At 43.9% G+C, this 27,096-nt stretch overlaps 3 protein-coding genes and 1 long non-coding RNA gene across 6 annotated transcripts; 2 read left to right on the top strand and 2 right to left on the bottom strand.

The window, feature by feature from the left end:
- Positions 1–19: 19 nt before the first annotated feature.
- kif11 (kinesin family member 11) lies at positions 20–9,109 on the bottom strand. 3 transcript variants are annotated; one of them, XM_034609724.1, is made up of 27 exons: positions 8,941–9,109; positions 8,684–8,766; positions 7,654–7,783; positions 7,425–7,522; positions 7,119–7,197; positions 6,846–7,031; positions 6,412–6,536; positions 6,226–6,316; positions 5,805–5,950; positions 5,165–5,261; positions 4,955–5,050; positions 4,770–4,858; positions 4,503–4,590; positions 4,150–4,223; positions 3,953–4,067; positions 3,779–3,850; positions 3,077–3,212; positions 2,817–2,989; positions 2,485–2,610; positions 2,225–2,380; positions 1,799–1,938; positions 1,513–1,673; positions 1,304–1,422; positions 998–1,220; positions 698–861; positions 441–551; positions 20–309 (listed from the first exon to the last, which is right to left on the bottom strand). In XM_034609724.1, exons 2-27 carry the CDS (start codon positions 8,755–8,757, stop codon positions 196–198), a joined length of 3,183 nt encoding a protein of 1,060 aa, XP_034465615.1. In that variant the 5' UTR covers positions 8,758–8,766; positions 8,941–9,109; the 3' UTR covers positions 20–195. The 3 variants fall into 3 exon arrangements, with proteins under 3 accessions (XP_034465615.1, XP_034465617.1, XP_034465616.1); XM_034609726.1 differs by having other exon boundaries at positions 20–303; XM_034609725.1 differs by having other exon boundaries at positions 20–306; positions 8,941–9,108.
- An 8,054-nt stretch (positions 9,110–17,163) lies between these two features.
- LOC117776046 (early growth response protein 2b-like) lies at positions 17,164–19,279 on the top strand. Its single transcript, XM_034609751.1, has 2 exons — positions 17,164–17,507; positions 17,659–19,279. Exons 1-2 carry the CDS (start codon positions 17,273–17,275, stop codon positions 18,717–18,719), a joined length of 1,296 nt encoding a protein of 431 aa, XP_034465642.1. The 5' UTR covers positions 17,164–17,272; the 3' UTR covers positions 18,720–19,279.
- Positions 19,280–22,219: 2,940 nt separating this feature from the next.
- LOC117776060 lies at positions 22,220–23,698 on the top strand. Its single transcript, XR_004616377.1, has 2 exons — positions 22,220–23,490; positions 23,558–23,698. It is a non-coding gene; the product is annotated as an uncharacterized LOC117776060 (long non-coding RNA).
- Positions 23,699–24,033: 335 nt separating this feature from the next.
- Positions 24,034–25,127, bottom strand: adob (2-aminoethanethiol (cysteamine) dioxygenase b). Its single transcript, XM_034609757.1, has one exon. The coding sequence runs from the start codon at positions 25,028–25,030 to the stop codon at positions 24,263–24,265; it is 768 nt and encodes a 255-aa protein (XP_034465648.1). The 5' UTR covers positions 25,031–25,127; the 3' UTR covers positions 24,034–24,262.
- Positions 25,128–27,096: the final 1,969 nt, after the last annotated feature.

The raw sequence follows: 27,096 nt of genomic DNA, 5'->3' as shown, positions 1-27,096 counted from the left end.
AACAAACAAAAGGAGTAAAACAAGTATAAATCTCTTTAATTTTACAAGCAACTTGAAAATGTCGGGACAATCACGGTGCTACAACAAGAGACAGTTTACGACACAGCATCGTAATGTTTAAAAAGACAAAAGATTAATATTAGAAAGAGTTTAGCGATAACAACATTGTTTAAAAGAATAAAATTAAAAACTGTCTTAGTTCTGGCAGCGGAGCGGCAGCCTGGATTTCTGCGGCGTCAACGCAGCTTCGGCTTCTAACATCTTCTGTCGGCCGTGGATCTTCATTTCCTTCTTACTGCCCTTCTGCTGCTGGGCAACAGGAAAAAAAAAACAACCTCAGTTATCTTTTTAATCATCTGCAGAAATAAAAATGTAACTCCTCCGCAAACAACCACACATGTTTCAGCCTTTGGTTTTAATTGAACATTCTCGCTGCTCACCTTGAAGAAGGGAAGACGTTTACTCTCGTTGAAGACGAGGTTCTCGTCGATGAATGACGGCTCCGTGGCTAAGCTTTCGTTACAAGTGCTCAGCTCGTCCTCCAGAGAGTCCTGGATGAAACCAAGAGGAGCAGCGTAAAAAAAAAACAGTGAAAAGAAGCCGTCGAGTTTTAACTGAGGTCATGTGAAGCCGATTACACGAGGAATCGCCATCTATGCAGAGTAACCGTCACTGAGGAGGAAAAAGGTGAACGTACATGTTCCACCTGGCTGTGTCTGTCCTCCTCTTCGGGCTCCTCCTCCTCCATGGCTGCGAGCAGCTCCTCCTGCTGCCTCCTCAGGCTATCCAGGAGCTCGCCACGGCTCTGAGACTTCACCAGCTGCTTGGGATACGAAAACTGCCGACGCTGAGGGGTGGCACCTGAAGGCGACAACAGAGCGGGTTTGTGACGAAGGCGAGACTCGATTTCATTTCTTTCAGATGGGCATGGGGTGGATTTGATTTTGGGGCCGAACCAAACATAAAAGCAGAAACAGATGGTGGTTGAAGATTTTACCGGTGGGAACATCCTGCTGCAGCTCGTCCTGCAGGAAACCATAAACCAGCTGTTGGCTCGTCTCCACGTGGTCACGTAGCTCCGCCTGCTGCTCGTCAAGAACAATCCTGTCTGAGGAGTTCTGCTCCTGCACGGCCACTAGAACTCGCTTCACCTCCTGCTGCCGACACGACAGCTCCTCCTTGGCTTCGTGCAGCTGTTTGGTGCAGCGCGTCTCAACGCTCTGGAGGAGGATTAGATTATGGTCAAATTTAAAGATGTGAAATCTTCCAGGTGATGTTTCTCCGATGGTGACTTTTTTCTTACCTGACGCAGGTTCTGAGCTTCAGTGACACTCTGTCTCATCAGGGTGAGATGTTCCTGGGCTTGTGTCTCTGCATGCTCCCGGGCTCCGGAGCTCCATTGGAGGTCACGTTCCACCAGACCTGCAGCCACACATCAACAGCATTAACACCAACTCACCCTGAACGTCCGGCAGGTTGTGAGTTCACATGAGGAAACGATCGGTGTCGTACCAGACACAGAGTTGTGGAGGTGGGAGCAGCAGCCCGTCATCTCCTCCAGCGTCTGTTGACTCTCGTCTGCACTGAGACGCAGTGAAGAGGCGAGGGATAAGGAGGTGGAGCAGAGGAGGTCCGCCTGGGTCGAGGCCTGATGCTCGACTGTGCTGCAGCCGCTGTAGGACGAGGACGTGACATAAATGAAAAGGTAAAACAAATGTTAGAAATTCCTTCTCTAGGTCTGATGATTTCGGTTTGTAGTAGTTGGATAAAAGGAGAAACCTTCTTGTGTGTGACTCACGTGCTGATGCTCTGCTGGAGGCTCTGCAGAGGTTTGAGCAGCGCTCTGGAGGACGTGCACAGATCAGTGTAGTCGCTCTGGGCCTCCAGGGTCAGCAGGTTGAGCTGGTCTTGCAGGCACTGGATGGTCTGCTTCATATTCTGATGGAGCGAAACAGTTACGTCAGTTTTTACTCACATTACAAAAAGGTTTGTGAGCGATAGAAGCAAACCTTTAGAAACATGACAAACTATGCTCTTCTCTATTTCTTGATGACGTCAAACACGGCAGGTGTGTTTTTGAGGAAGTTGCCGTGTCAAATGAATTTCTTGCAAAAGCTTCAAACATCCTAAATATAACGAAAGAGGCAGAACTACACTCCGAGGGCAGCAACTGTGACAGAGACTTCCTGCTGCGTGTCACCAGTGCAGAGAGAAAAAATCTTACCGTCTGATGTTTCTCCTGCGCTCGTCTGATATCGTCCTCAAGCTTCTCGTGTTCGGTCTGCACGGAGCTTAGACCCTGAACAGCGGCCACCCGCAGCCCCCCCAGCTCCCGAACCAGGCTGCTGAAAAACACCCCCATCTCCTTCATCGCCTCCACCTGAGAGCGTGAAAACGATGAGGGTTACAACAGGAGACCTCTCATTCCTGGATTTCATAGAAATATTTGATCAATTAAACGTCAGAACACAATTGTGTTCTCACCTTGTCGGCCAGAGTTCGCTGCGCCGCCACAGACGCCTTCAGAGTGTCACCGAGCTCCTTCACGGCTGATAATCCCATCAGAGTCCGAACCACTAACACCTGCTCCATGTCCTGTCGATGCTCCTCCTGCAGTCACACAAAAGGACCAGCTAAAAACTCACATCAGGAAAAGCTGGAAACAAACATTGGAGGTCGCTGAGATTACAATCTGAGGACAACTAGCGTTTCAGAATCGTTATGACCATAAATGAGTTAATACTCAGACCAATACATTAACCTTTAAAAACCTCATGTTTTGTATGAAACGTCACAGGAGGTCGTCTGTTTCTCACCAGCAGCTGCAGCAGATTCTCTTTGTCCTGCAGACACAGCGCCTCCTGCTGCTGCACTTTCTCCTGACAGCGAGCCACGCCCTCGGCCACCAGCGGCCCCACGCTGCCCACGAAGGACTCCACGGTGGTCAGAGCTCCTTCCAGCACAGCCTCGTTCATCACAAGTAAACCATCTGAGCGAGGGACAGGGTGGAGGGTCAGAAACGAGTTGTGTGACTGTTCTGGGACATTACACTGTGAGCAGAGCTCTCTGGTCTTACCGATGGCGTGCGAGTAGCTGCTCATCATGTCGTGGTGTTTGGCTCCATGCTGCTGAACGCAGCGCTGCATGCTGCTGAAAGTTCCGTCCACACGCTGAGAGAAACTCTGCTGGATCTGCCTGTTGTGGTGCTCCACCTGACATTTAAAAATCAAGAGCGTCAACATCTCAGGTCACGAGGACATGATGTGAAAATGTGACGCGATGTAAAAAATGTTTAGGGCAGTGGAGAAGAAGTGAAGGGTTAGTTAAGTGAAAATGATAAATTACTATATTCAGTTTTAGAGGCGAAATAAATTTAGTCAATTCATCAACTAATTAAAGAAAATGAAAATAATCGTCCACGATTTTGATGATAAATTAAAGGTTTAAGCTGCTCATTAAAACACAAATGCTCCAAATTCATTAAAGACTTTTTTTCTGTGACTGACATTTTTAAGGCTAAAATTTTAATCAGTTAATCGTAAAAACGATGCAAAGACTTGACAAAGAAAACAAATCGATTGTGTCCGGTCACGTTCCCTTAAACGTAAGATTTTGCTGAATGTCGTCCTGAAATATTTCAATGTTTGTTATTTATTGATTATATTTGATCTATTCAGGGATAAAATCATTTCCAAACTGCAGGACTCTGAATCTTCTTCATTATATTCAGTGTATAAAGCAGTTGAGTGTTTTCTACAGTGTGTCTGGGGTGTCTGACCTTATTCTTCCGGTCCAGTTTGTCGTGGAGACCAGACACGTCGCTGGTGCTGGCGGCCACCGTCGTCAGCAGCTGAACAAGTGGAACCACAAAAGCACACGGACGAAAACGTTAAAAAGAAGAGAGATATAAAAAGAGATCTCACTCAGATCAATCAGTGATGTGTGTTCGTACCTGGTCAGCGGAGGCGTACAGGGTTTCCTGGACTGAGCTGAGCTCCGAGCAGATGAACTCCTCCTGACTCAGCTTCTCTTGGGTCTCCTGCAGGTAACGATTTGTTTCCTCCAGCCTGAAAAAAGACGCACGACACTTCAGTTTCACAAGTTGCTGATTTCCCAGCTAGATGCTGCTCTAGTACAGCGACGCCTCACCTCTGCTGCTTCTCGTCCAGGTCCACGGAGCACTGCTCCAGTCTGGTTTTACTGTCGGTGAACAGCTCCATTGCCTGCAGAGGAGAAAACGTGTGAGGACGACTTGTACGTGATGCTGTGATGATTCATGGCACAAGTTGTATTTGTCGTCGAGCAGGTTGTAGCTTTGAGTTGTAAGTGAAATGGAAGCATTTCTTTTTTTCTCTCTCGCAGCATCTACAACGTGATATATAAATTAATATAAATGTTGCCTCATCACACAGCTCCTAACATGTCGCTGCTGCAACAACCTGCAACACTGAAGTCAGGACTTATTAGAACACATGGTAAACACGTGGTAAAAGTCTCATAACCTTCTTCAGCTCCTCCTCCATGGCGGCGATCCGGTCTGTGTACTCTACTATCTGCTCCTCGTGAGCGGTGATCTGACTCGTCATACTCCTGAAATAAAACACACACAAGAAAGAAATTATATGAGGGAACACCATTTCAAACACATTTTATGGATTAAATAAATGTGTAGTTGTTGTTGCAGAGAAGGATATGTTAGCTCTGAACTCAGCAGGTGTGAAAGAGATAAAGGATGTTGTCCAGTACAAGGAACACCTTGTGTGACCTACTCAAAGTTTTCTGAGGACAGGTAAACTCCGTTCTTGTCTCGAGTGGTGGCCAGGTCACGCTTCAGACGTTCGATCTCCTCCGTGTACTCCTGAACACAGACACAGGCCAATGAGATGTGACGCCTGTGTTAATATTTGAGCTTGAAATAATCTCACAATCATACAAAGTCTTAGAGCTCGTCTACCTTGATGAGCGTCCTCTTGGTGAGTTTCTGGTTGACCTCAGGTTTGTTCATGATGTTCTTGGCCCTGCTGGCGTACTCCAGTGTGCTCAGTGTCTCCTGCACAGAGAGAATCACACTGATGAACACGAGCTCCGGCGGAGGAGGAAACTGCTCTGGAGCAGTGTGACGTTATGGATGGTAAAACAGATGTGCAGAGACAGCAGGACATACTTCCAGGTTGCTGGATGAAGGCGACACGGTGGCAATGATGGAGGTTTTCGTTCGTCCTCCCAGCGAGTCCTGCAGGATCCTGGTCAGCTTGGACTCTCTGTGAGAAGAGTTTTCAGACATGAACTTATGGGTTAGGAACATAGTCCAATTTTTCCCACCAAAATCTTTTTACACCTTGAACAAGAAGCCACAACTGGTCAGTTTTTACACTCAGTTTTTTGTACTAGATTTAAAAATTAAATGAAAACACATTCACTTGTTGACATCGGAGGTGATCGTATATTAATTTAGTTCGACCTGACAGTTTCCAGTCTTCATGCTAAGCTAAGGAGCTTCTTATTATTTATACTCCTCATCTAAACTTCTGCAGGAAAACCCGTCTCCAAAAAACATCAAACTATCCCTTTAATTGTTCTGAGGCTGAAAATATTTAGTGACCGATTGTCAGAAAACATCTGGCTCTAATCTCTCCAATGTGACGATTTTTGGTTTTAGTTTTCTTATCCAATATTAAAAACGAAGGAACGAAGACAAACAAAGGAATAGAAATGTGTAAATGCACATTTGTGTTAGTTTCATCCATTATTCTTCTTGCGTTCACACAACATAACGACAACCCCGTGTGTCTACCAGCTCGTACCTGTACGGGACGTGCGGCCTCTTCTCCACCAGCGCTGTGATCACTCGGCCCAGCGTCAGCAGAGACTGGTTGATGTTTCCGGCCTCGCGAGCTCGCTTGTCCACCGCACCCGAGCGCCCGATGTTCTCGCTGCCGGCGAGGTCCACCTGCAGAGGGCGGACGGTTAATGAGGAGGAGCTCTTAGAAATGTAACCATTGAAAAGACGTGTGTGTGTGTGTGAGTGTAACAGGTGTTTAATTGTTTGATAATCCGCAGGATGTTGTCGATATTCTTGAATTTACAAATCCAATGTATGATAAAGTAATCATAGTAGCTCTTTCAGAGAATTCTTGAATTGAAAAGTTTTACTGAGAGATTTGAAATGAAACTTTTATTACTTTACATTGAAAACCTCTTTTATCAAACATGAAGGATTTATACCAGGTTGAGTTTCCCAATCTTCACCAGCTCCTCCCCGTCCAGAGTGATCTCCTTCATGTGGATGGTGACGGAGAAGACGGAGTGGGAGCGACTGCGCAGACACAAAAAAACACAACAAAAAGCGTGAGCGCGACACAAGCAGCCGAGGTGATTAAATACCGACCACAGTTGTTTGCTGACGCTGACCTGGAATAGGCGTTCATCAGTGTCGAGGCCGTCCTCCTCTTGGCGGATCCTCTCTCCAGGATCTGATAAACTTCGTCTTTGTTGTGGACCGTCACGTCCTCCAGGCCCTTCACCACCACGCCACGCTGCGATACACGACACGACACAGGGGTCAGGACAGAAAATCACATGTACAGAAGCCAAACATCCCTGTTTGTGCTGCAGGGACATTTTAATTGATCTGTATAAGATGTTTTATCCCAATTTAAGTCTCTCTGAAACTAAAGATCCATGTTCCAGGTTGAATCCTGTGTCTCTGTGTTAACTGTACATTTAACTCTTGATAAAAACCAACATCATTTTCTCTTCCTGAAACACCCAAGATCACTCAGAGCAAAAAGGAAACGCTGTCCTGGGAACAGCAGTTAAATATTTCCCTTTCTGTCTTTGGTCACCTTGTTGCGCGGGTCATCGAACAGCTGCAGCCGCTCGTTGACGTCTTCGCTGGGACTGAGCAGGTCGAACAGCTCCTCGTTGTAGATCTCCAGCAGCGAGACTTTGACGGAGAATTCGGTGCCGTTCTCAGAAAGTTTCTCGAAGATCTGGTGCAGCGTCCGGGGGATGATGCCGGCAAGAGGATCCTAACAACGCAGAGGAAACGTTAATTCGATCCATTCTGTGTGTAACGACCTCTTACAGAACTCGTACGCAGGAGTTTGTGAACTCACCTCCTCCCAGGTGAACTGTTCGCCCGGACTCCTCTCGCCCTCCATGGTGAACGTCTTTCCTGTTCCTGTCTGACCGTAGCTGAACCACAGCAGAGGGAAATAATCTCTCATAACAAATCAAACAACAAATGTCATCATGAAAAATCGAAATATTTGACTCCAATAAGAAACATAAACTTTTCCAATACAAAGGATTAGATTTGATCACATCACTGGTTTGTTGTTGTAATAACTTCCATAACTATGTTCACCTTCCTGTAGTAGTAACACATTAATGCGTTTACTGAACCATTCAAACAAACTTACGCAAACACGGTGCAGTTGTATCCCATGATGACTTCGTCCAGAATGGGACAAACGACGCTCCGGTACACGTCGATCTGCTTCGCTGCCGGACCAAACACCTGACCACAGAATAATTCAATTTTTAAAAAAAAGAAAAGGCGGAAATGATCTAATTATCCTCAGTGGACACATCAGGTTCAGGTAAATTTGTACTTTGCATGAAGTATCTAACAACACTGCAGCCACTCACCATGTCAAACGTGTAGGTCTTTCGAGACGCCTTGTCGTTCATCCCTCCCGTCTTCACAAGCACCTCTTTCCTGTTCTGATCGCAGTCGATGACGCCGTAGGACGACTTCCGCTCCACTGTGTTAAACGGCCTGAAAGCAGAACGGAGCAGTGACGACTTATCTGACAAACGCAGACAACAGGATTTCAAGAGTGTCCAAGGTGAAGTCTGACGTCGATTTAAATTCAAACGAAGCAAATCTGCATCAGAAGCTGCCGGCGTTGAGAAGTATTTATCTTTCAGTTCTGTGATGCTGTGTGTAACATTTCTGTTCAATACTATTATAATAATTAACCTTTTATTCTTATATTATTACCCTCACTGTGTTTATACAACGCATAAACAATATATTCAACTTTTTGTTACATTGCTTTTGATGAAAATGATCTTGAGATAATTATTGCTATTGTTTTGTTGCTCCGTCAACTCATTTTACGTTATTACCAGAAATCTGCCTCAAACTGTCACTGCCCTTTATTTATTATATCATCACTGTGACCAAATTAAACATGTTACTGACTCACGGGCTTCAGAAACACTCATGTCAGTGAAATAACACAGTTAAACAGATCTAGATCCTGTGGGTGGAATATGGTCTGAGCGAAGATAAACTTATATCCAGATTAAAATGTCCAAAAAGACAGAAAACAGTTTATAAACCAGAGGTAGATCAACTATGTGGGAAACCTAAATGACATCAAGATAATCGTTTTCATATCAGTCGATAACGATAAATGTCACATCATCATTATTATTGTTATTTTCATCTGGATTTTGCTCCCGAGTGAAGATTGTGATTTTAAAAACTACAAACTCTACTTGTGTGTTAAACCTCCACACACACGCACAGGCACACCTGTCAGGTCGCAGTGGACACACACACACACACACACACACACACACACACACACACACACACACACACACACACACACACACACACACAGTGGACACACACAGGTGAAGTTGAAGGACATTAAAGTGAATTTACCTGCATCTGACAACGACCTGGATGTTTCGTCCCTTCTCGTCTCGCTTCAATCCGCTCAGGTTGTGCGACGCCATGTTTCGGTTCTGCCCCAGAGAGAAACACACAACGATCGCGGACTTTTTTTAACAACTTTCACCGGTTCGAACGACCCGTTACCGGTTGTTTTTTTTTTTTTTTTTAACTCGCGACGACGTTAGCTGCGTTAGCTTCCGCCGGCTAACAGCCACAGAGCCGCGGCAACTCGGGCGGTAACTCACCCGCTGACGTCGTTCCCTTCTCCGCCTCTTCTTGAACAACGTGTCCGTGAATAAAACGCGTTAAATACAGATATATTTCCTGCGTGTGTTTTCTTTTTTCTTTTCTCCCGCAGCTCACTCGTCGCTTCTGTGGCGCTCACAATCCTTCCGACTCACACTGTTCAAACTGTACTTTTAAATTTACACCGGCCAATAGCAGGGGAGTAACGGACAAACAAACGACGCGATTGGTGTAGAACGCGCACGTGACGTTGGCACCGCGGGGCATCACGGGAGGTTGAAGCAGTAAAAAACATTTTTTGTCGACAGGGGGCGACACTGTTCCGAAAACTGATTTAATGTGTCTTGGTTTATTATTTTATTATTATCTAATATTAAACATGTACTATTCTCTACATAGTATTTATTATTTATTATTTTTGTATGTCAAATTTAACATGTGCTGTTCGCTACATATTATTTATTTATTATCTATTATTCTATTCTCTTCATAAAATCTATTTTGTGAAATTATATAAGAAGCAAATCAACATGAATTCTTATGCAAGAGTCACTGATAACAAGAGCAGATTCAAATGAATGTGAATTCTGTTTTATTGAGATATGAATATAAATATAAATTTATTTGGATGTCACATTATTTTATTATTATTATTCTGCGTCCTGCTGATGCCTCATGGGAAATGTAGATGTTCCGTACCGGTACCCTCTGATGAGAAACCATTTATCAGCGGGAATCAATATATTTATTGATGATTATCACATCTTTTAATTCACAGATCAGTTATAAACCATTAGAACAATGTTTGCGTTGCCAGGTTGTAGAAAATCCTCCTCCAACATCTGGAACAAGTTCTGTTTAAAAACTGATTATTAACAGTTAACACCACGGTCGCTGAAATGACTTGATTTATTATAAAACCTTTTATTGACCATTTATTGATGATTATTATCGATCCTCTGTTTTCACAACTCTGAAACACATCTGAAGATCCATCTCTTTTCTTTGGCCTCTGAATTATCATCATGAACCAAACTCTGCTGTTTATTTGTCTGTATTTTATTTACTGTTTGTGTTATAGTCTAATTAAATATTGCAAATATTCTACAATTAAATAAATGTAAGAATAATCCTCTGATTTGTGTCTGTGCTTGTAATTGATTGTGTCCATTTTAATATTTTTAATCTTCTGCATAAAACTGAAGGTGAGTTAAAAGTGAGAAAACCCTTTATTCACATTAATTACTAAATAAAAACACACAAACATGTGAGTTTCACATTAAATTTTTCCTGTGGATCCAGAGCACGGAGCGTCCAAATAACAACATAAATACATGAATAAATATGTTTTAGAATTCAAATGAAAAAAGCACAAATTTTCAACGAAGACTTTTCATTTTGACGTTCAAATAAAAAAAAAACACACACAAAGGCACAGAACAAACATTTAAAAAAATTTCAACCTGAACACTGATGAGAAATTAAATAATGTCTGTGCACTTTGTGTGTTTCAGGTTTACGAGGTGACCGCAGTAATCCATCTGGACCGTCCGCCCACTCAGCCCTGATGAGGAGGAGGGGGTTGCCCTTTCTGCTCTGGCAACCCCTTTAACACACACACAGACACACACACACATGCACACACACACACACACACACACACGCACACACGCACACACTTTTTGTTGTGTCAGTAACAATGTGGCCTCGGCCTCTTTTACAGTTTCTAAATGCTTCCGTGTTATTTCTGTGTCTGACATCCCAACATGTAATTTAACATGCAAACATGTAACGGGGTGTTTAGGGTTAGAAACATTTGTTCTGTCCTCTTCTACAACGTGGTCACGATATCTCGACACAGTGGCGGCGTTAATATGGCGTCTTTGTTTGGTTCAGTGTAAATAAGCAAAGTCAGCAGAACGAGCGGCCCTTTGTTTAAAAGAGACTTTCAACTGTCACAGAAACTCACAGAGGCTCAAAGTCCGAACAGGCAGGTCTCATCTTGGCATTGAATCTGCGTCATGTCTGATAAAAAACAAAAAATTGCCTCAAAAATAAGATTCAAAACTTTTATTTTCCAACCGCAGATGCTCAAGGTTTCATTTGTGTCGATGCAACAACTTTTTTGGTCTCCACCACCTTTCAGCTGCCAAACTGTCCACTGTGTTCTCGCTCCTGAAGCAGGAACCTTCCCCAGAGGAACCTTTGCAGGAACTCTTATAATCAGGATCTAATAAACTTCTGACTTGGATATTCATTTTGATTTAGATCCAGTGATTTTCCTTTTTCTTTAACATTGTGCGATTTTTTACATTTTCACTGATTTCTCAGAGAATAATTAATGAATCTTGAATCTTTAGGGGACTGATATTTTTAATGTGTGTAATTTGGTGCAGATCCAAATAAAATCTGGATCTAGTGAATTGAAATGAGTTTTCATGAGGAGACTGTTGGTGGAGGTACGAGCTCTACTGAGTGAGGATCTAGTCTTGAAACATTTTAAAATCCCATCTAACACTGGTCCCGTCTTTCAGAGGATGTAAAGTAAAGATCAAACTAGTGATGCATTCAGAGAAATCGGGACGTTACAGCCACGAAGATGACGTGATGAGAAGAAATCTGGTGGGAAACGTTATAAAAACGGATTGTTTTTAAATTAACAAAAGCAGAAACACTGAGATAAATAACAAAAAACCTTGCTGAGGATCGAGGAGAAACATTGATTTAGATTTTTAATGACGAAACGGCTTTTAAAAATAAAGTTTAAGGTGTTTTTAAAGAGTGGATGTAGCAGCGAGCTGCAGTTAGCAGGAGACACATGGGGGGGAAAGAAAGTGAAATACAGAAAACTGAGGTGTGAGGCGTCAAATATCTTAAAGCTGCTCGTTGTTTGTTTCTGCTGCTGTAGTTTAATGTTACTGAGGTGATACGAGAGGTCAAAGGTCACAGGAGATGACCTGATGAAAACATCAACTCTTCTCACCTCAAGAGTCAAACATCACAGGTTCCTGCTGCAAAGGGAAATGTTTCTGAACTTTGGATTCTGGTGCCGGACATAATTATTTCTGATCTGTTTTCATCTTTATCATCATCATCATCCTCCCTGCTGTCGTCTTGGTGTGCTGAGCAGCAGCTGCCTTGCTCCAGGACGAGGCAGGGCTCTGCTGCTGACCCGAACACCTCCGGCCTCCCACGTCCCGTCACAGAAACATCTCTCTGCTGTCCGGAGAAAAATCCACTTCATTACCATAACAATTTTAACTGTGAGGGTGGAAGCAAAGTGAGGTGGGAACAATCGTATTGTTTCTCCCCCCCACTCTCTCTCTCTCTCTCTCTCTCTCTCTCTCTCTCTCTCTCTCTTTTTGTCATCGACGGCCCACTCAGACCCCGGGTGACGATGACCCTTTCCGGGGCCGAGCCACAAACCCAGAGGAGCGGGTAACTCTGCGGTCGCACAGGGTTTAGGTCTCGTTCACCTCAGGCTGCAGATCCTTCTCCTTCATATTTCTTTCTTTCTTTCTCTTTCTTTCTCTCTCTCTCTCTTTCGGTCTCTTTCTCCATCCATCTCTCTGGAGAACGAGGAGGAGGAGGAGGCCCCAGCGGACGTGGTCTTGGTGGGACCCCTGACGGAGGCGCAGGAGGAAATCAGGGTGAGTTGTAAATCCACTTTTCTTATCTGGGATGTCCAGGAGGGAGAACCTATAGTTTCATATTTAGTTTTTACAAAGAAGATAATGAATTTACAGATCAAATCACATTGTGTGAAAGATGCAAGTTAAAAAAAGTGTATTTCTTTGTTTTAAAGTTGATTTCTTTCCCTGTGTCGTCTGATAATCATCTTTTACATGAAATAATCCTTGTTTTATTCAGAATTTTTACTTTGATCTGTAGTGTTGTGTATATGAGCAGGAAAAATGTCCAGTTAACTGCTGAAATATCTGTAAACTGAGTGAAATCAGGTCTTTTCATTATAAAATTCTACGACTCAAACGTCAAGGAGTTTCTTCAGGACGGAAACGATGTGTTTCTGAGAGAAACATTCAAAGTTTGTTCACGTGTGAATGAACTGAATCAGCTCTTTTCATTCTTTAACAGCAAATGTTTCTGTTTTTTTATGGCAAATTGTAGATATTTGATTAAACATTAAGATTCAATGGTTTTTCAATTAATTTATCAGTTGATTCAGTCATTGCTGCTTTTATTCATCTTGAATAGAAAAATATCTCTTGGTTCTTTGGGCAAAACATTTCAAGCTCTAGAAAACATTCTGCCTCAATATGAACAAAAAGATTCATCGATTAATTAAGAGAATAATCAGCAGATTGATCTACATTGAAAATAAAGGTTCTCTGCAGCTTTCATTGAATCTTTAGCTAATTTATTTTCTTCATGGAATTTCATGGATGTGTATAAATTGTTTTAATTGAATGTTTCTGCAGGAAGTAGAAAATCTGAGATTTCCTGCTGTGACTGAGCTCAAACATGAATCCTACATGGAAACAAAAGACAGAAAATCCACAGTATTTTTGTGGTTGCGGTGTCATTGTTGTTATATAACATTATTAGTCTGAGAAAGACTAATTTGCATGATTACAGCAGCAAGAGTCAAAAATAGGCATCAGTAAGTAATAAGTAACATGAAATGTGAAAGGAATATGAATTATAATAATATATTATTCATGTTGTTTCTGATGTTCTATTCTATAGCCTTTATTTTGATTCCTATTTTAGTGAATCATCCTGACATGACACGTATAGTTTTCAGTCATTCACGCGTCAGAACGACAGAAAGTGCAGCTTCACTTCTGTTTTACTTTGTGTTTTCAAATGGTTGAAGGTTTGAAGGCGCAGTATAAATTTACTGTGTGATCTCCGAACATGTCAGAACTGTGCGGTTCTTTATGAAATTTGTGATTTTGAAGCTAATTATCCGGAGATCAGTGGACGAGCTCAGCCTGGAACCGACGACACTTTCTGCTCCCACAGATAATGATGGAGGGATTCACTGCGGCTCATTGATGTGTCTGTCTATTATCCCACACTCAGCAGTCAATACGTTTCCCATGAATATGCAATCGCTTCCACTGATTGTCGGTGAGGTCATCGTCCCCCCAAACCTCCAAAACCTCTAAACCAGAACTCACCCACAGGCCCGTCGAGAGTTTTATTCCAGAAATGAGAAACAAGAAAAACATCAGAGTGATTTACGATGTTTCATTCATCAACTGTGTGTCTGACCAGGTTAACTTGACATAATTGAATTACACCTCAAGTTAAATCTTAAGGTTTCCTCAGGAATCTTTTATCAAACGTTTATTTCTCCTCTTTCATGATCGAACTCTGAGTTTAAAATCCAGATTTTCATCGCTTTCGCTGCAGGAAAATCCAGGATTGAGTCATCAGCCGTTTTAAAAAGAGACGCCTACAGTGGTGACAGAAAATTCACGTGATTTATGGCGTTTATTTAAAGTCTCAGCGTCCTTTGTTGAACATTCAGAATGAGGCTGGTCGCGTCTTTCAGAGGACGAGGATTCGTTTGTCAGAAAGTGACTCTGTGCTTTTCTCCTGAGAAAATTTAACTCTTTGCTTTAGTCACAGAAAAGTGAAGTAAAGATGAAACTAGTGATGCATTCCGAGAAATCAGGACGTTACCGCAGCGAAGACGACGTGACGAAAGGAAATCTGTTGTGAAACGTTATAAAAAAACTGATGTTTCTAAATGAACAAAAGCAGAAACACTGAGATAAATGTTAGAAGTGGATGTAGCAGCTAGCCGCAGTTAGCAGGAGTCACATGGGGGAATTGAAATACAGAAAACCGAGGTGTGAGAGGTCAAATATCTTAAAGCTGCTCATTGTTCGTTTCTGCTGCTGTAGTTTAATGTGACTGAGGTGATACGAGAGGTCAAAGGTCACACGATTTGCAGATGACGACTTTAAAAAAAGAGACCTTCAATCTGGAGAAAGAAAGAAACATTTTATTGTTTTTGTTGGATTTCGTCTTCGCTCAGATTCAGAATTGGAAAGGAGGCAGTGAGCAGGCCCGACTCGACCCGAGCGTCGTTTCAGGGCGAAGACAAAGATCCATATTAACAAAAACGGCATGTGACAGATGATTAATCGGCGTGGTGGGGTCTGCCGAGCCGCCGGACCCCCGGCTGACACCCTGAGCCACCAAACACAAAACCATGAACCCCCCAGAGCCTCAGCGGCCCGGAGGAGCGTGGGCGAAGGGTGGAAGCAGGGCACCGTCCCCACGGAGCAGTGTGTGTGTGTGTGTGTGTGTGTGTGTGTGTGTGTGTGTGTGTGTGTGTGTGTGTGTGTGTGTGTGTGTGTGTGTGTGTGAGAGAGAGTGTGTGTGTGAGTGCGGAAAAAGAAAGATTTATTTGTGGGTTTTTGTTCGACAGATTCTGACAGACAAAGTGTGTGTGTGTGTGTTAGTGTGTATCTATATGTTAAAAAGAGAGAAAGAGAGAGTGTGTGTGTGTATGTGAGTGTGTGTTTGTGTGGGAGTGTTCATGAGTTGAAGCGCCAGAAAGAGTGTGTGTTTCCTCAGTGTGTGCATGTGTTTTCGTGTTTGTGTGTGCTTGTGTGTGTGTGTGTGTGTGTGTGTGCGACACACCAAACCCCCATCTGCCACAGGGTGGGCGGTTAGCCACACAACGACAATACACACCAACATTTTTGTATCAGTGGGCGTTCAAAAGGCTCGGAGAGCTGCCGTCCTCCTGCTCGTCTCCACAGCTCCGAGATCAGCAGAAGCTTCATCGACGCTCAGATTAAACAGAATTTAAATCCTGAGTTCAGTCTCAAACGTCTGGATTCAGTCTGTAACAGCCAATGAAATCCTGTCAACGCTTTGTACAGATGTCAGATTCATTTTTATCTCAGAAAACTAGAAGAAAAATAAAGTCATAAAAGCTTTAAATCAACGAGGATCCGCAGCAGCATCCACACAGAACCAGTGAGAACCAGTTAACATCAAACACTACAGGAACCTAATTTAATCATTGATTCATTCTATTGGGCCACAAGCAGAACACGGCTCCACAGAATGGTGCGGTGGTTAAAGCACTTCAGGCGGGAAGGTTGTTGGTTTGAATCCCAGTTTGTTTTGGTGTTCTCCAAACACATGCAGATTGAGGTCAGGGTTAATTGCAGACTCTAAATTGACTGTAAGTGTGAATGGTTGCTCGTCTCTATGTTGGTCCTGGGATGTGCTGCTGACCTGTCCAGGGTGTATCCTGACTCAGCTGGGATTTGACCCAGCAACCCTCAAAGGAAAAGCATCATATACAAAGGATGGATGGATTTATGATACAGAACATTAAACAGGCCCGGGGTCTCATCAGAGCAGGATTACACAAAAGCCACTGGACAGATTATCATGAAAGTTGATGGAAAGATGTTTTATGAGTCAGGAGAGAACTAATTTTACTTTGGAGCTGATCTGAATCCAGGGTTTTTATCACTTTCTTTAAACATTTCCAAATATTTTACAGATTTCTAGGAGAAGACTTAATGAATCATGAAGTTAAAAATCGTATATTTAGAGGACGGATATCTATGAGTGTGTTTTAGTGCAGATTAAATTCAAAGGACTGTTTGGGCTCAGTGGAGACGAGTGATGCTCTATTTTGATTTGAAGGAAAGTTTGTAAGGAAAACAGACAAAATGTGTTTTAAAATATGGTTTTGTCTTTTCAAACACTCATCTTAAATGCGTGTGTGTTTAATAGGATGAATTCTGAACGTGAATATTAAATATGGGAAGTGGATTTCATGTGAACCTCATTAACACCTCACAGTCTGTACACGTGATCCTCTCTCCTCCATCAAAGACTAAATAATACACAGGTTGATTTTCTCATTCAGTGATGAAATTCTCTCAGTAATCGATGCATCAGAAGCGAATCTGCTCCTGACAGAGAACAGAGGAGTCAGTGTGTGGGATCATCACCAGTGTATCCGGATATTCTCCTTATAGAGCTGCTCGCACCGGAGGAACCTTTTATGGAGACAGAGACACCGGAACTGATGATTTAATTTCCCTTCACAGGAGGAGAGAGCAGCACGTGCTCAAGTAAAATCATAAAATCAGATCCATGCGCTGGGTGAGATTTGATTTATGATTTAAACTCAAACATGTGATTTTCACTGGTCCCACATTTCGTCACGATCTGCTGCTCCAGACCTATTTCTGGAGTCCCCTCTTCTTTTTTTTTTAACCCAAGTCCATATTTGGTAAATGACGCAACGGGACACAAAGAGATCCCCTTTAAAACCATGGAGCAGCATCAGGAGCGGTTTACCACAGAGGATGATTGTTCATCATGTTGGAGTCAGTGAGGCAGCAGGTTTATAAAAAACTGAACCAGACTGATCCGAGTCTCCAGGACACAATGAGCGCAAAGTTAGCGGACGAGGTTCCTGCGTCTCTCAGGGTCGTGGGCAGTTTAGTGAATAAAGATGTTTACGTGGCGGAGGGAGAGTTGACCTCACACAGCTCCGTGGTTTTTAAAGAGGAGGTCGAGGAGCATGATGGGGAACCTGGTGATGATGAAGGCGGTAAGAATCTGCTCTGAAGATTATTTGGGGGAAAAAAAGATGATTCAGGGAAGATTTGTGCGTAAAACGCGAACCATGTCATCAAAAGCAAAATGTAACACGATCCTTTAACTCCACTCTGTTTCTAACTGTGTTTTCCCACCTGTCTCAGGTGATCTTCTGCTGGACGACAGTAGCGCACCTGAGCTGCATCTCCACGGGGACTTGGCGCAGTACGTGGCAACTTTACGCACGCACCCAGTGGCGTTTTCTGGGAAGTTCTCGGTGGAGTCCAGAGGCGCAGGAGGACCGTGGACACCGGGGGACGTCATCAACGTGGTCTGCGCTGACATCGTCTCCCCTGACCCGACCACCGTGCCCGGGTCGACTCCAGCATCTCCCGATATTTACGCAGGAGGAGGGGGAGAGGCCGCGGACATGGCGCACGGTCAGCCGGACATCAGCCACATGTACGCGCCCCCTCACCCTCACTCTCACCCACATTCACACCCACACCCCCACCCTCACCCTCACCCCCATCCGGCTCCTTCCTACTCGTGCAGCGCAGACATGTACCCAGACCAGCCCTCAGGTGGATACTATCACGCGCCTCCGTCCTACAACTCGGCGCCCAAACCGACAGTTGACGGCGCTGCGCTGCTCTCCATCATGCCGGAGTACGGAGGTTTCTACCAGCAGAGCTGCCAGAGAGACATCCAGGCGGCTTTCCCCGAGAGGAAATCCCTCCCGTATCCGCTGGACTCTCTCAGGATGCCTCCGCCTCTCACGCCTCTCAACACCATCAGGAACTTTACGCTCGGTGCGCCCTCACCGGCCTCCGATGGTCCAATGGCCGCCGCCTTCCCCAGCCACCAGAACCTCCCTCTGAGGCCGATCATGAGACCCAGAAAATACCCGAACCGGCCCAGCAAGACGCCGGTGCACCAGAGGCCGTACCCGTGTCCGGCGGAGAGCTGCGACCGCAGGTTCTCTCGGTCGGACGAGCTGAGCCGGCACCTGCGCATCCACACGGGCCACAAACCCTTCCAGTGCCGCATCTGCATGCGCAACTTCAGCCGCAGCGACCACCTCACCACGCACATCCGCACGCACACCGGAGAGAAACCCTTCTCCTGTGACCAGTGCGGGAGGAAGTTCGCCCGGAGCGACGAGAGGAGACGACACATGAAGATTCACCTGCGGCAGAAAGAGAAGAAAACCTCTGCGTCCTAATCTCTGGTCCTCGGGTCCTCTGGTCCTCTTGTCCTCTGGTCCTCGGGTCCTCTTGTCCTCTGGTCCTGCTTCAGGAAAACTTTCTGTCTGAGCCACATCTGGTCTGAACACAAACTTTAACAGGTGGTTTATTGTTCTCAGGAGAAAGTTGTTTGAAATCATAACCTCGGAAATCAGGGAGAATCAGACAGAAGTCATTATTTATCACAATGATGCAGAACCTGGATTTTCCTCCACAGTCCAAACTGAACATTTGTGGCTTAAATTCAGTGAAATCTAGATTTTGAAAGACAGGTGGTGCCAGGACTCTGTGGCAAGGCATCATGCTGACTGTGCTTCATGCTCTCAGGGATTCAACCACACTTCGACCAAGAGTGTGATTCAGGAGTATTTTCACTTCGACTCCATAAATAAAAAAACACCAGGGTTTCACTTAAAAACTGTCAATTCTAATTTAATTGAAACCAACCATCCTCTCTGTTAAGATTGAATGAATATGAACTTTTTAGATAAAGATAAGCAGTATTTTCTACTGTTGTGAGAATAAAGACCTAAAGTCATTAATGTTTTAAACTGTTGTTCTTTGCCCAAATGCCCCTGTTGTGCCATAATGCATCAAACGTGATACCATGAAATGGTGTGCCTTTCAGCATTCAATAAATTTGGTTATCAAAATAAAATATTAAATATTAATATTTATTATTAATATTAAATAATAACTTGAATTGATTAAAGTTACCTCGGGGCACCACCCTTCAAAGGAAGGGAAAAGATAGCCAATTTATTGAATAAGTCTCATAAAGGTTCTAACTACAAATTTGGAACTCTGATTAACAATTAAATTAATAACTATAACCAAAATTACCATATAGATAGTTAGCTAAGTTGAAGGATATGGAGTTCTTGACAGTGTAGAGGTTGGCAAAATTCACTTATGCAACATTAATGAAAAAACATTTGTGAAAGAAAAACATTTATTATGAATATAATAAAGTATAAAAACACAAATTACTAACGGTCTAATTGCTAAACAAAGATAGGTATGTCTGTGTCTGTGTGAGTCAGCGTGCTTTCAAGATGGCGGCTGGCCAAAGAGATAACACCCTTCCCCCCCCTATTGGAATGTTTACGACCTGTAGAGCTAATGAGGTGAAGAGTTATGCGTGTGTGTGTGTTTGTGTGTGTGCCAAATTAGAGAAAGTTACTAGATTGGATGCAACGAAAGACTGTGAAGAGCATAACAGACTAACATTACTTTCTCAATAACTTGTACCCAAAATATCACAACACCACAAATCAAACTTATAAACCTCACACAGAATCGAATAAACAGTCTTGCTTAGCCTAGTATAATTATTAAGCCCAGTTGTGTTACCAGTCCGTGGAAAGGGGAAAAAGGAAGTTGCTGTGCAGTTCGAAGTTTTGTGTCGTCTTGCTGGTTTCTGTTGAGCTGTGTAGCTCAGTTGCTGGCTGAAGTTTGCAAGCAGGACATCGCGTCGCTGCTAGGACGTTGGTAGAGCTTGGAGGGCGAGGAGGTTTCCTTGGTGAGATGAGCTGGAAGCTGCACCTTTGTGCTCCTCTCGAAGAGTTGGATGGGAAGAGAAGATGTGAGCTGGAGAAGAGGCTCGACAGCCTTCCCTCCTGTGGAAGGATTGTGGGAAGAGGCAGGAAGAGGCTCGACAGCCTTCTCTCCCTGGAGGGAGTGTAGAAAAAAGGACAGAAGAGGGGGAGAACCTGACTTTATATTGGACCGGTGACCTCACAGGTCATGGGGTCCAGAGTGACCAATGGGAGTTGAAACCTGTGTCCCTGGGGGGGGGTTTCACACCTCTGATGCTCCCTGGGAGACTGAGTTCCTTGTCCTGGTTTTTGATGGCCCCTGGGAGACTGAGTCTTGGAGGAACATGCGGCTTCAGGCTTTGACTGAACATGTAGGCCGAAGTGTGGTTTCACAAAGAACCATGGCCCAACACCCCCCTCCGTTTGATGCTAAAGTGACGTCACATTGGACCCAGGAGTCACTGTGATGTCACAAATGGAGGATTTATCTGATTAGCAGCAAGTTTTATTATCGATAAAAAGACTAAAACAATGACATCATAAGCTGTCAAAACGGTTCACAACACAGACTGTAAATAAAGATGGATGACATGACGGCTCCCAAAAATGAAGCCAAAACGTCTCGATCTCCCCCTGGTGTCTGGCTGCAGTATAGGTCATGAACCCTCCTCCTCCATGTTATCAGATAGGACATGGACCTAACTAAAAGTAAACGTTAAATAAATGTTTGTCAAAGATGGTTTCTGTTCATTTCAGGTAGTTTTTATCACACTGTTTGTTCAAGTGTTTATGTTTCAGATTTTTTTTAAATTAGTTATTTGATGATATAAAAACAAGCTGAGACGTCATGATTGACAGCTGAGACTGGCTCAGGATTGGTTCAAGATATGTGTGGGCGGGACCTCGATACTCGATCAGTACTGCACAGACTCTGACTGCAAATAACGTCATCACCACAAGATGGCAGCGTTTGTATGTGAGATATTTTGGCTTCATTTTTGCACAACTGAGGAAGTGGAGTTGCCGATTTTAATTTACAATCTATGGTTCCAGATGAGGATCCACTTCCTGGATCAAGAGCTAATTTATTTATTTTTGACTGAAATGCTCATAAGTTGGAGTGCGAACAAGAACAGAACCTGCTCCATGTTGGTGGGAAAGGAGCGTCTGTGAAAATGTCATTGGCTGGATGCAGAAAAATGATTTTATTAAAGAAAATCTTGTTTTGTATGATAATAGAATTTCATTTACACCTGATGAAGAGTTGACTCTGGTGTTTATATCATCACTAAACACAGAACGTTACCTGGTTTGGGTTTCATGAGAGTGCTGCCTGATAATCTGTTACGTTCTGGATAGATGCTTTTATTTTGGTATGTTTTTTCAAACCGGTTGATATTTGTAAGAGAGAGAGAGAGAGAGAGAGAGCGAGAGAGAGAGAGAGAGAGAGAAAGTTCTGGTTTTGTGTTCTGTAACTTTTATGAAAACAAGTCAATCTCTTCTGCTCGACCGATGCTTCATGTCGATGAAATAAATGTTCTGCTCAGTTGCTGCTTCACTTCGGTTTGACACACACCATCAGACTCTTTATAAATACAGACGTAGACTCTGGGTCTGAAAGTGAAGCCACTGCAGAAGTGTCTCAAACCTGTATTGTGTGTAATGACCAGCAGGGGGCGTCTCCACTGGTTGTTTCTATAGAAGTCTATGAGAAAATGACTACCTCTCACTTTATAACGTCGGTAAACATTTTCATTCATTCATCAAAGATGGTTCCTGTCATTTTAGGTCGTTGTTATCACACTGAAGTGTTCATGTTTCTGATCTGTTTTTTTAACGAGTTAAAAACGGACGTCATGATTGACATCTGAGACTGACTCCTGATTGGCTGAGACACTTTCCTGCTCAAGTAGCTTTGAGATGAATTAAGGAGACGACGAGTTTAAGCAAAATAAACAGCACGTTTTATATGAACAGAGAAAATCTTCACGGCAGAAACATCGATACAGAATCAGATTCTCGGGTCTGATTTAATGAGCTGATTAAAGGACCTGTCGTCTGCGATTCAACATTCAGAACCTACGTCTTCAGTGTTCAGAAATTCAATCATGCAGCCACTCTGAAAAAGTTTTCACCAATTTTCAAAAATAGAGTAAAATATAAGATGAATCATTTCTCATTTCAAAGTCTCGTTGTCCCACATTTCATGAGCTGAACTCTTCACGTGGCTCAAAGTGCTTTTTCTGTCGCGTTTCACTGCACCTTCATAATATTGAATTTTTAAGTGCTGATTTTTTAGTAGCAGATTATTTGTTCAGCAGTTTGTTTCCATTATTATAAATCAAACCCTCAAGCTGTTTTCAGACCTGAAGTTTGGACACGTTCCTGAAATGTTCTGGAGGTCCTGTGTGTGAGAACAAATGTCTGAGTCAGTGTCTCTGGCCATTTTCTGGAACTTTTCCTGCAGCCTCAAATGTCTTTAAAATCCACAGTGAGCGAGTGGACGTGTTGATCAGGTTTCTAACACGTGACGGACGTGAAACTGGAAGAAAACAAATATCTCAGGATGAAGAAGAGGAGCCGTACCCGCAGAAGATGAAGACGTCAACTTGGAAAGACGAGGAGATTCCAGAGCTTTTGGTGATGAGGGCCGACAGACAATATTCTCCAGATATTTCACGATATTCAGATATTCTCCAATGTCTGATTAAATCCAAAACCTCAAACTGTGACATGAACATCTTCATGATTCTTATTCGGACTTTTCCGACGCTGGAGCTCAAGCGAACAGTGAAAGCGTCTCTTTTCAAACGTGGGAACTTAGTGCACATCTTTACAAACAATCAGTCAGCGAATCACAAACAGTCCTGAGGAGCAAACTCTCGAGTCCTAATCACAAGAAAACCTGCAGCTTTAGATGATTTTCAGTCAAAAGTAAAGAATAAACCTGAAGATTCACACGTTTTTTTCATTTGACAAACAAACAGGACAAAACCTTAAGCAGGAAGACGATTAAAACACATGGACGCCTTCACCTCAGTGGTCCAGGGCAACTTCCACCAGCAGCAGGGACATTTCAGCTCAGGGCAGGTTAATGCTGCGTTCAGGTGCAGTCACACGTCTGGAAATCCCAGAAAAATTTATAATTACCCATATAATTCAGTGTTCTTTCATGCAGGACGTCCCTAGATTTTACAGCAAATCTAAGGTCGTGCAGTGTATCTGAAGGTCAAAGTGCTGCAGTGTGATGTTTTGAATTAGACGTCAGGGTTCAGCAGAATCTTTCCCCTGAATTTTGTTGGAATACAAACTTGAAGCAGCGACCTCTGACCTCCGACTCTTCTTGAACGCAGCATCAGGCCCCTGCACATCATCAATCTGTCAGTTCTTGGCATCAATAAACCTCTCAGGGGTCTTTTTAAAAATATTCTGTTTGTACATATTCGTCTGCTCAAAGTCCAATTGTGGGGATTCAGTTTTTGAACCCTTTAACCTGAAGATGAAACACATCTACAGTTTCTCATGGAATCAATCAGGATCCAGGACAGCGGCGTGTGGGGGGGGCAGCAGACGTTCTGACTGACGTGACTGAAAATAAACAATCTGGCTAAAAACTGAGATTTAGCTGGGAGGCTGAACTGTTTCCTAACTGAATTAATGATGAACGAGCAAAAACCTAATGAAAATGGTTTGATTCCCTTTCTGATGGAGGAGGTTAGAGGAGCATCGGAAGCTGATGGAGGAAACCTTCTCAAATATTATTATAATTTTAATTCAATTCAATCTTTGCAGCACAGACCCTCAGGTCACCTGCTGTTTCCTCCACCTGCACCGATACATTCATGAGGTGTTGACCCTCAGTCTGGCCTGGCACGGCCCGGCACGGCTCCACATGCTCCACACACATGGATTACAGATTTAGCCCCAGTTTGTCCGAGGTCACTGAACCAGACCAGGCCGAGAGAAGACGTTATTCGGGAGGATCAGAGGGAGACCTCCGGGCCCGGGTACGGTTCTCCTCCGCACCAGAAATCCGGCGGCTGTGAGATCTCCATGAGCCAGGGCCCCTTCTCCTTCTGCTCCGCGGGATCCGCCTCCAGGACCCGGTAATAGTGACAGTCTCTGCCGTCGTCCGGGTCGTACGGCGGGGCCAGGATGTCCATGAACGCCGTGGGGCCGTCCACAGCGTCGATCTGGTGGAGGTTGTCCCGGTCAGGGGACAGGACGCAGGGCCCGCACTCCTCCGTGAACTCCCCGGTGGAGCGGAGCACGGAGCGCCGCAGAGAGCCCACCTGGGCCGGCGGGGGGAGCGGAGGCGCCGCCGTGGAGCCGCCGCTCGGCCGCTCCAGCCGGTCGAAGCAGCGGATCCTGACCTTCCCGTACAGGACCTTGAGGACACCGTGCATCTCCGGGTGGTCGTGCAGCGGGATGGAGGCGCCGCTCTTCAGCAGGAACACCCCCATGCTGAAGCCATCCGTCTCGCAGATGTGCATGTAGGTGACCGGGGGCGCTCCGTGGGGGTAGGGGAGCGCAGGGGCCACACCGGGCGGGCTGTCCTCGGCTCGCCGCGGGTCGAGCTTCAGGTCCGCCGCTCGCACTTCCGTCATCAGGCTCTTGAGCTTCCCGAGGTCCTCCAGAAAACACTTCCCGGCGTCGGCCCCTCCGACCCGGGGCGGGTTGCGGAACGTGACGAGAGCCTGGCGGGCGATTCTCTGGACGATGGAGCTCATGTCGCTGTCACCTGGCATCATACCGGAGGCGGAACGACTCTGCCCGGTCACCACCGACTCCACCGACCGCTGGTTAGCTTAGCACCGCTGCTAGCTGCACAGATCGTCTAGTAGAGCGATGACTCACTCCGCGGGCCAATCGTTCTTGTAGGTGGCGACCCTTTATATACAGTCTATGGTGGAGACACACACATACACATAGGTAAAGAAATATTACTTACAAATGATCAGTGCTCTTAACGTGTATATAAGCAGCTGCTATGATGTGTTTATATTGAATAATGATTTATGTATCATTTACTACAATATAAATGAAATATATCCTGGTCTATATTAATCCTGCAGACAGAACAGGCCAAACAGGCTCAGGCCCGGGGTCCTGGAGGGTGTTAATACTTATTATTGTTGGAAAGTCAAAATAAAGCGACGTAAAACACACGTAAAACCAAAAAAAAGACCCAGATTGACCACACAGACGCACAAAACTATTTCAAAGAGACTCAACATTGACAAAAACAGACAAGTCACAAGGAAAAATAGACTTAAAATAACAGAAAGAGGTGCAAGAAGAAATAAATGAGTAAAAAATAGATATGAGTGACGCTTCATAGTTTTTTCATGTGCACAATAGATGTAAACTTAACACAGGCTGAAAGTAACAAGTTAACATTGTTACTACACAGTTGTGTGTCAGCAGCTCTGACACACAACTGTCAGAGCTGCTATTCATTTGTATAAGGTCATCATGTGGACGTCTCACAGAAAGTATTTTATAAGTATTTTGATACAAACTATGAATCAATTCTCATCAAACCTATCAATTACAAAATACTATAAAATATATATTTAAATGAATATGAATAGTCAATGATAAAAATGTGTCCAACATTTATGAAACAGTTCAGGGTTAATTTATGTTTTAGTTGATATAGACACATAGCAGATGTAGACGACATTCAGAAATGAGAGCGGAGTGATACCTTAGTGGTTTTTCCTCCTCTTCGATCAGCTTATCGCCACGCTCATTGGTCTACTCGGTTGTTTTGATGAGTTCTTCTAGTTGTGAATAGAGGATGTTTAATATTTTAATAAATCCCCACAGAAATGAACCATTTGGGAGAATCTGCTGATTTGCACTCTTCCATTAGTGGCCTGCTGCCAAACACGTCCGCACCACGCTGCTCTTCACGCGTTACACCTGGTGCATTGTGGGAAATGTAGGCAGCTCGTTGATCCCTGCTGCACTGACTAACACAGCCTCATGTGGAATTTAAAAAAGGATCAGTGACTGTATATAAAGACGATCAGTTACTGTATATAAAGACGACCAGTGACTGTATATAAAGACGACCAGTGACTGTATATAAAGACAATCAGTGACTGTATATAAAGACGACCAGTTACTGTATATAAAGACGACCAGTGACTGTATATAAAGACGATCAGTTACTGTATATAAAGATGACCAGTGACTGTATATAAAGACCAGTGACTGTATATAAAGATGATCAGTGACTGTATATAAAGACGACCAGTGACTGTATATAAAGACAACCAGTGACTGTATATAAAGACGACCAGTGACTGTATATAAAGATGATCAGTGACTGTATATAAAGACGATCAGTGACTGTATATAAAGACGACCAGTGACTGTATATAAAGACAACCAGTGACTGTATATAAAGACGATCAGTGACTGTATATAAAGACGACCAGTGACTGTATATAAAGACGACCAGTGACTGTATATAAAGACGACCAGTGACTGTATATAAAGACGACCAGTGACTGTATATAAAGACGACCAGTGACTGTATATAAAGACGATCAGATTGTTTCAGGGGTCAGGAGGTCATACAACACAAACTGTAAATTCCTCAGAGGAATCATTGGGATTAAAAACTGTCTGATGTTGTTTCATGGTGAGTGAAGAACTCACTTCAGCCTCCATGTTGTCAACAATGACTCATGGATGTGAGTGTGACTCACTTGTTGTGGCGTTTGTGTTTGTCACTTGCTTATAAAGACGTAGGAAGTTAATTTGGACGTTTCTCCTGGGAAACACAAGCCCACACATGCTCATC

This window comes from Hippoglossus hippoglossus, chromosome 15, assembly GCF_009819705.1.
Source record: "Hippoglossus hippoglossus isolate fHipHip1 chromosome 15, fHipHip1.pri, whole genome shotgun sequence".
NCBI lineage: Eukaryota > Metazoa > Chordata > Actinopteri > Pleuronectiformes > Pleuronectidae > Hippoglossus > Hippoglossus hippoglossus.
The sequence above is the reverse complement of the archived record's forward strand: the minus strand, read 5'-3'. Positions and strand labels throughout refer to the sequence as shown.

Excerpts from the sequence above, each read along its gene's own strand:
- adob (XM_034609757.1), bottom strand. The coding sequence starts at position 25,030 with ATGATGCCAGGTGACAGCGACATGAGCTCCATCGTCCAGAGAATCGCC.
- kif11 (XM_034609724.1), bottom strand. The coding sequence starts at position 8,757 with ATGGCGTCGCACAACCTGAGCGGATTGAAGCGAGACGAGAAGGGACGA. Across the intron at positions 5,951-6,225 it reads AGATTGGGAAACTCAACCTG|GTGGACCTCGCCGGCAGCGA; the intron begins GTATAAATCCTT and ends CGCCCTCTGCAG. Across the intron at positions 4,224-4,502 it reads TGGAGGAGGAGCTGAAGAAG|GCAATGGAGCTGTTCACCGA; the intron begins GTTATGAGACTT and ends TCTCCTCTGCAG.
- LOC117776046 (XM_034609751.1), top strand. The coding sequence starts at position 17,273 with ATGTTGGAGTCAGTGAGGCAGCAGGTTTATAAAAAACTGAACCAGACT. Across the intron at positions 17,508-17,658 it reads ACCTGGTGATGATGAAGGCG|GTGATCTTCTGCTGGACGAC; the intron begins GTAAGAATCTGC and ends CACCTGTCTCAG.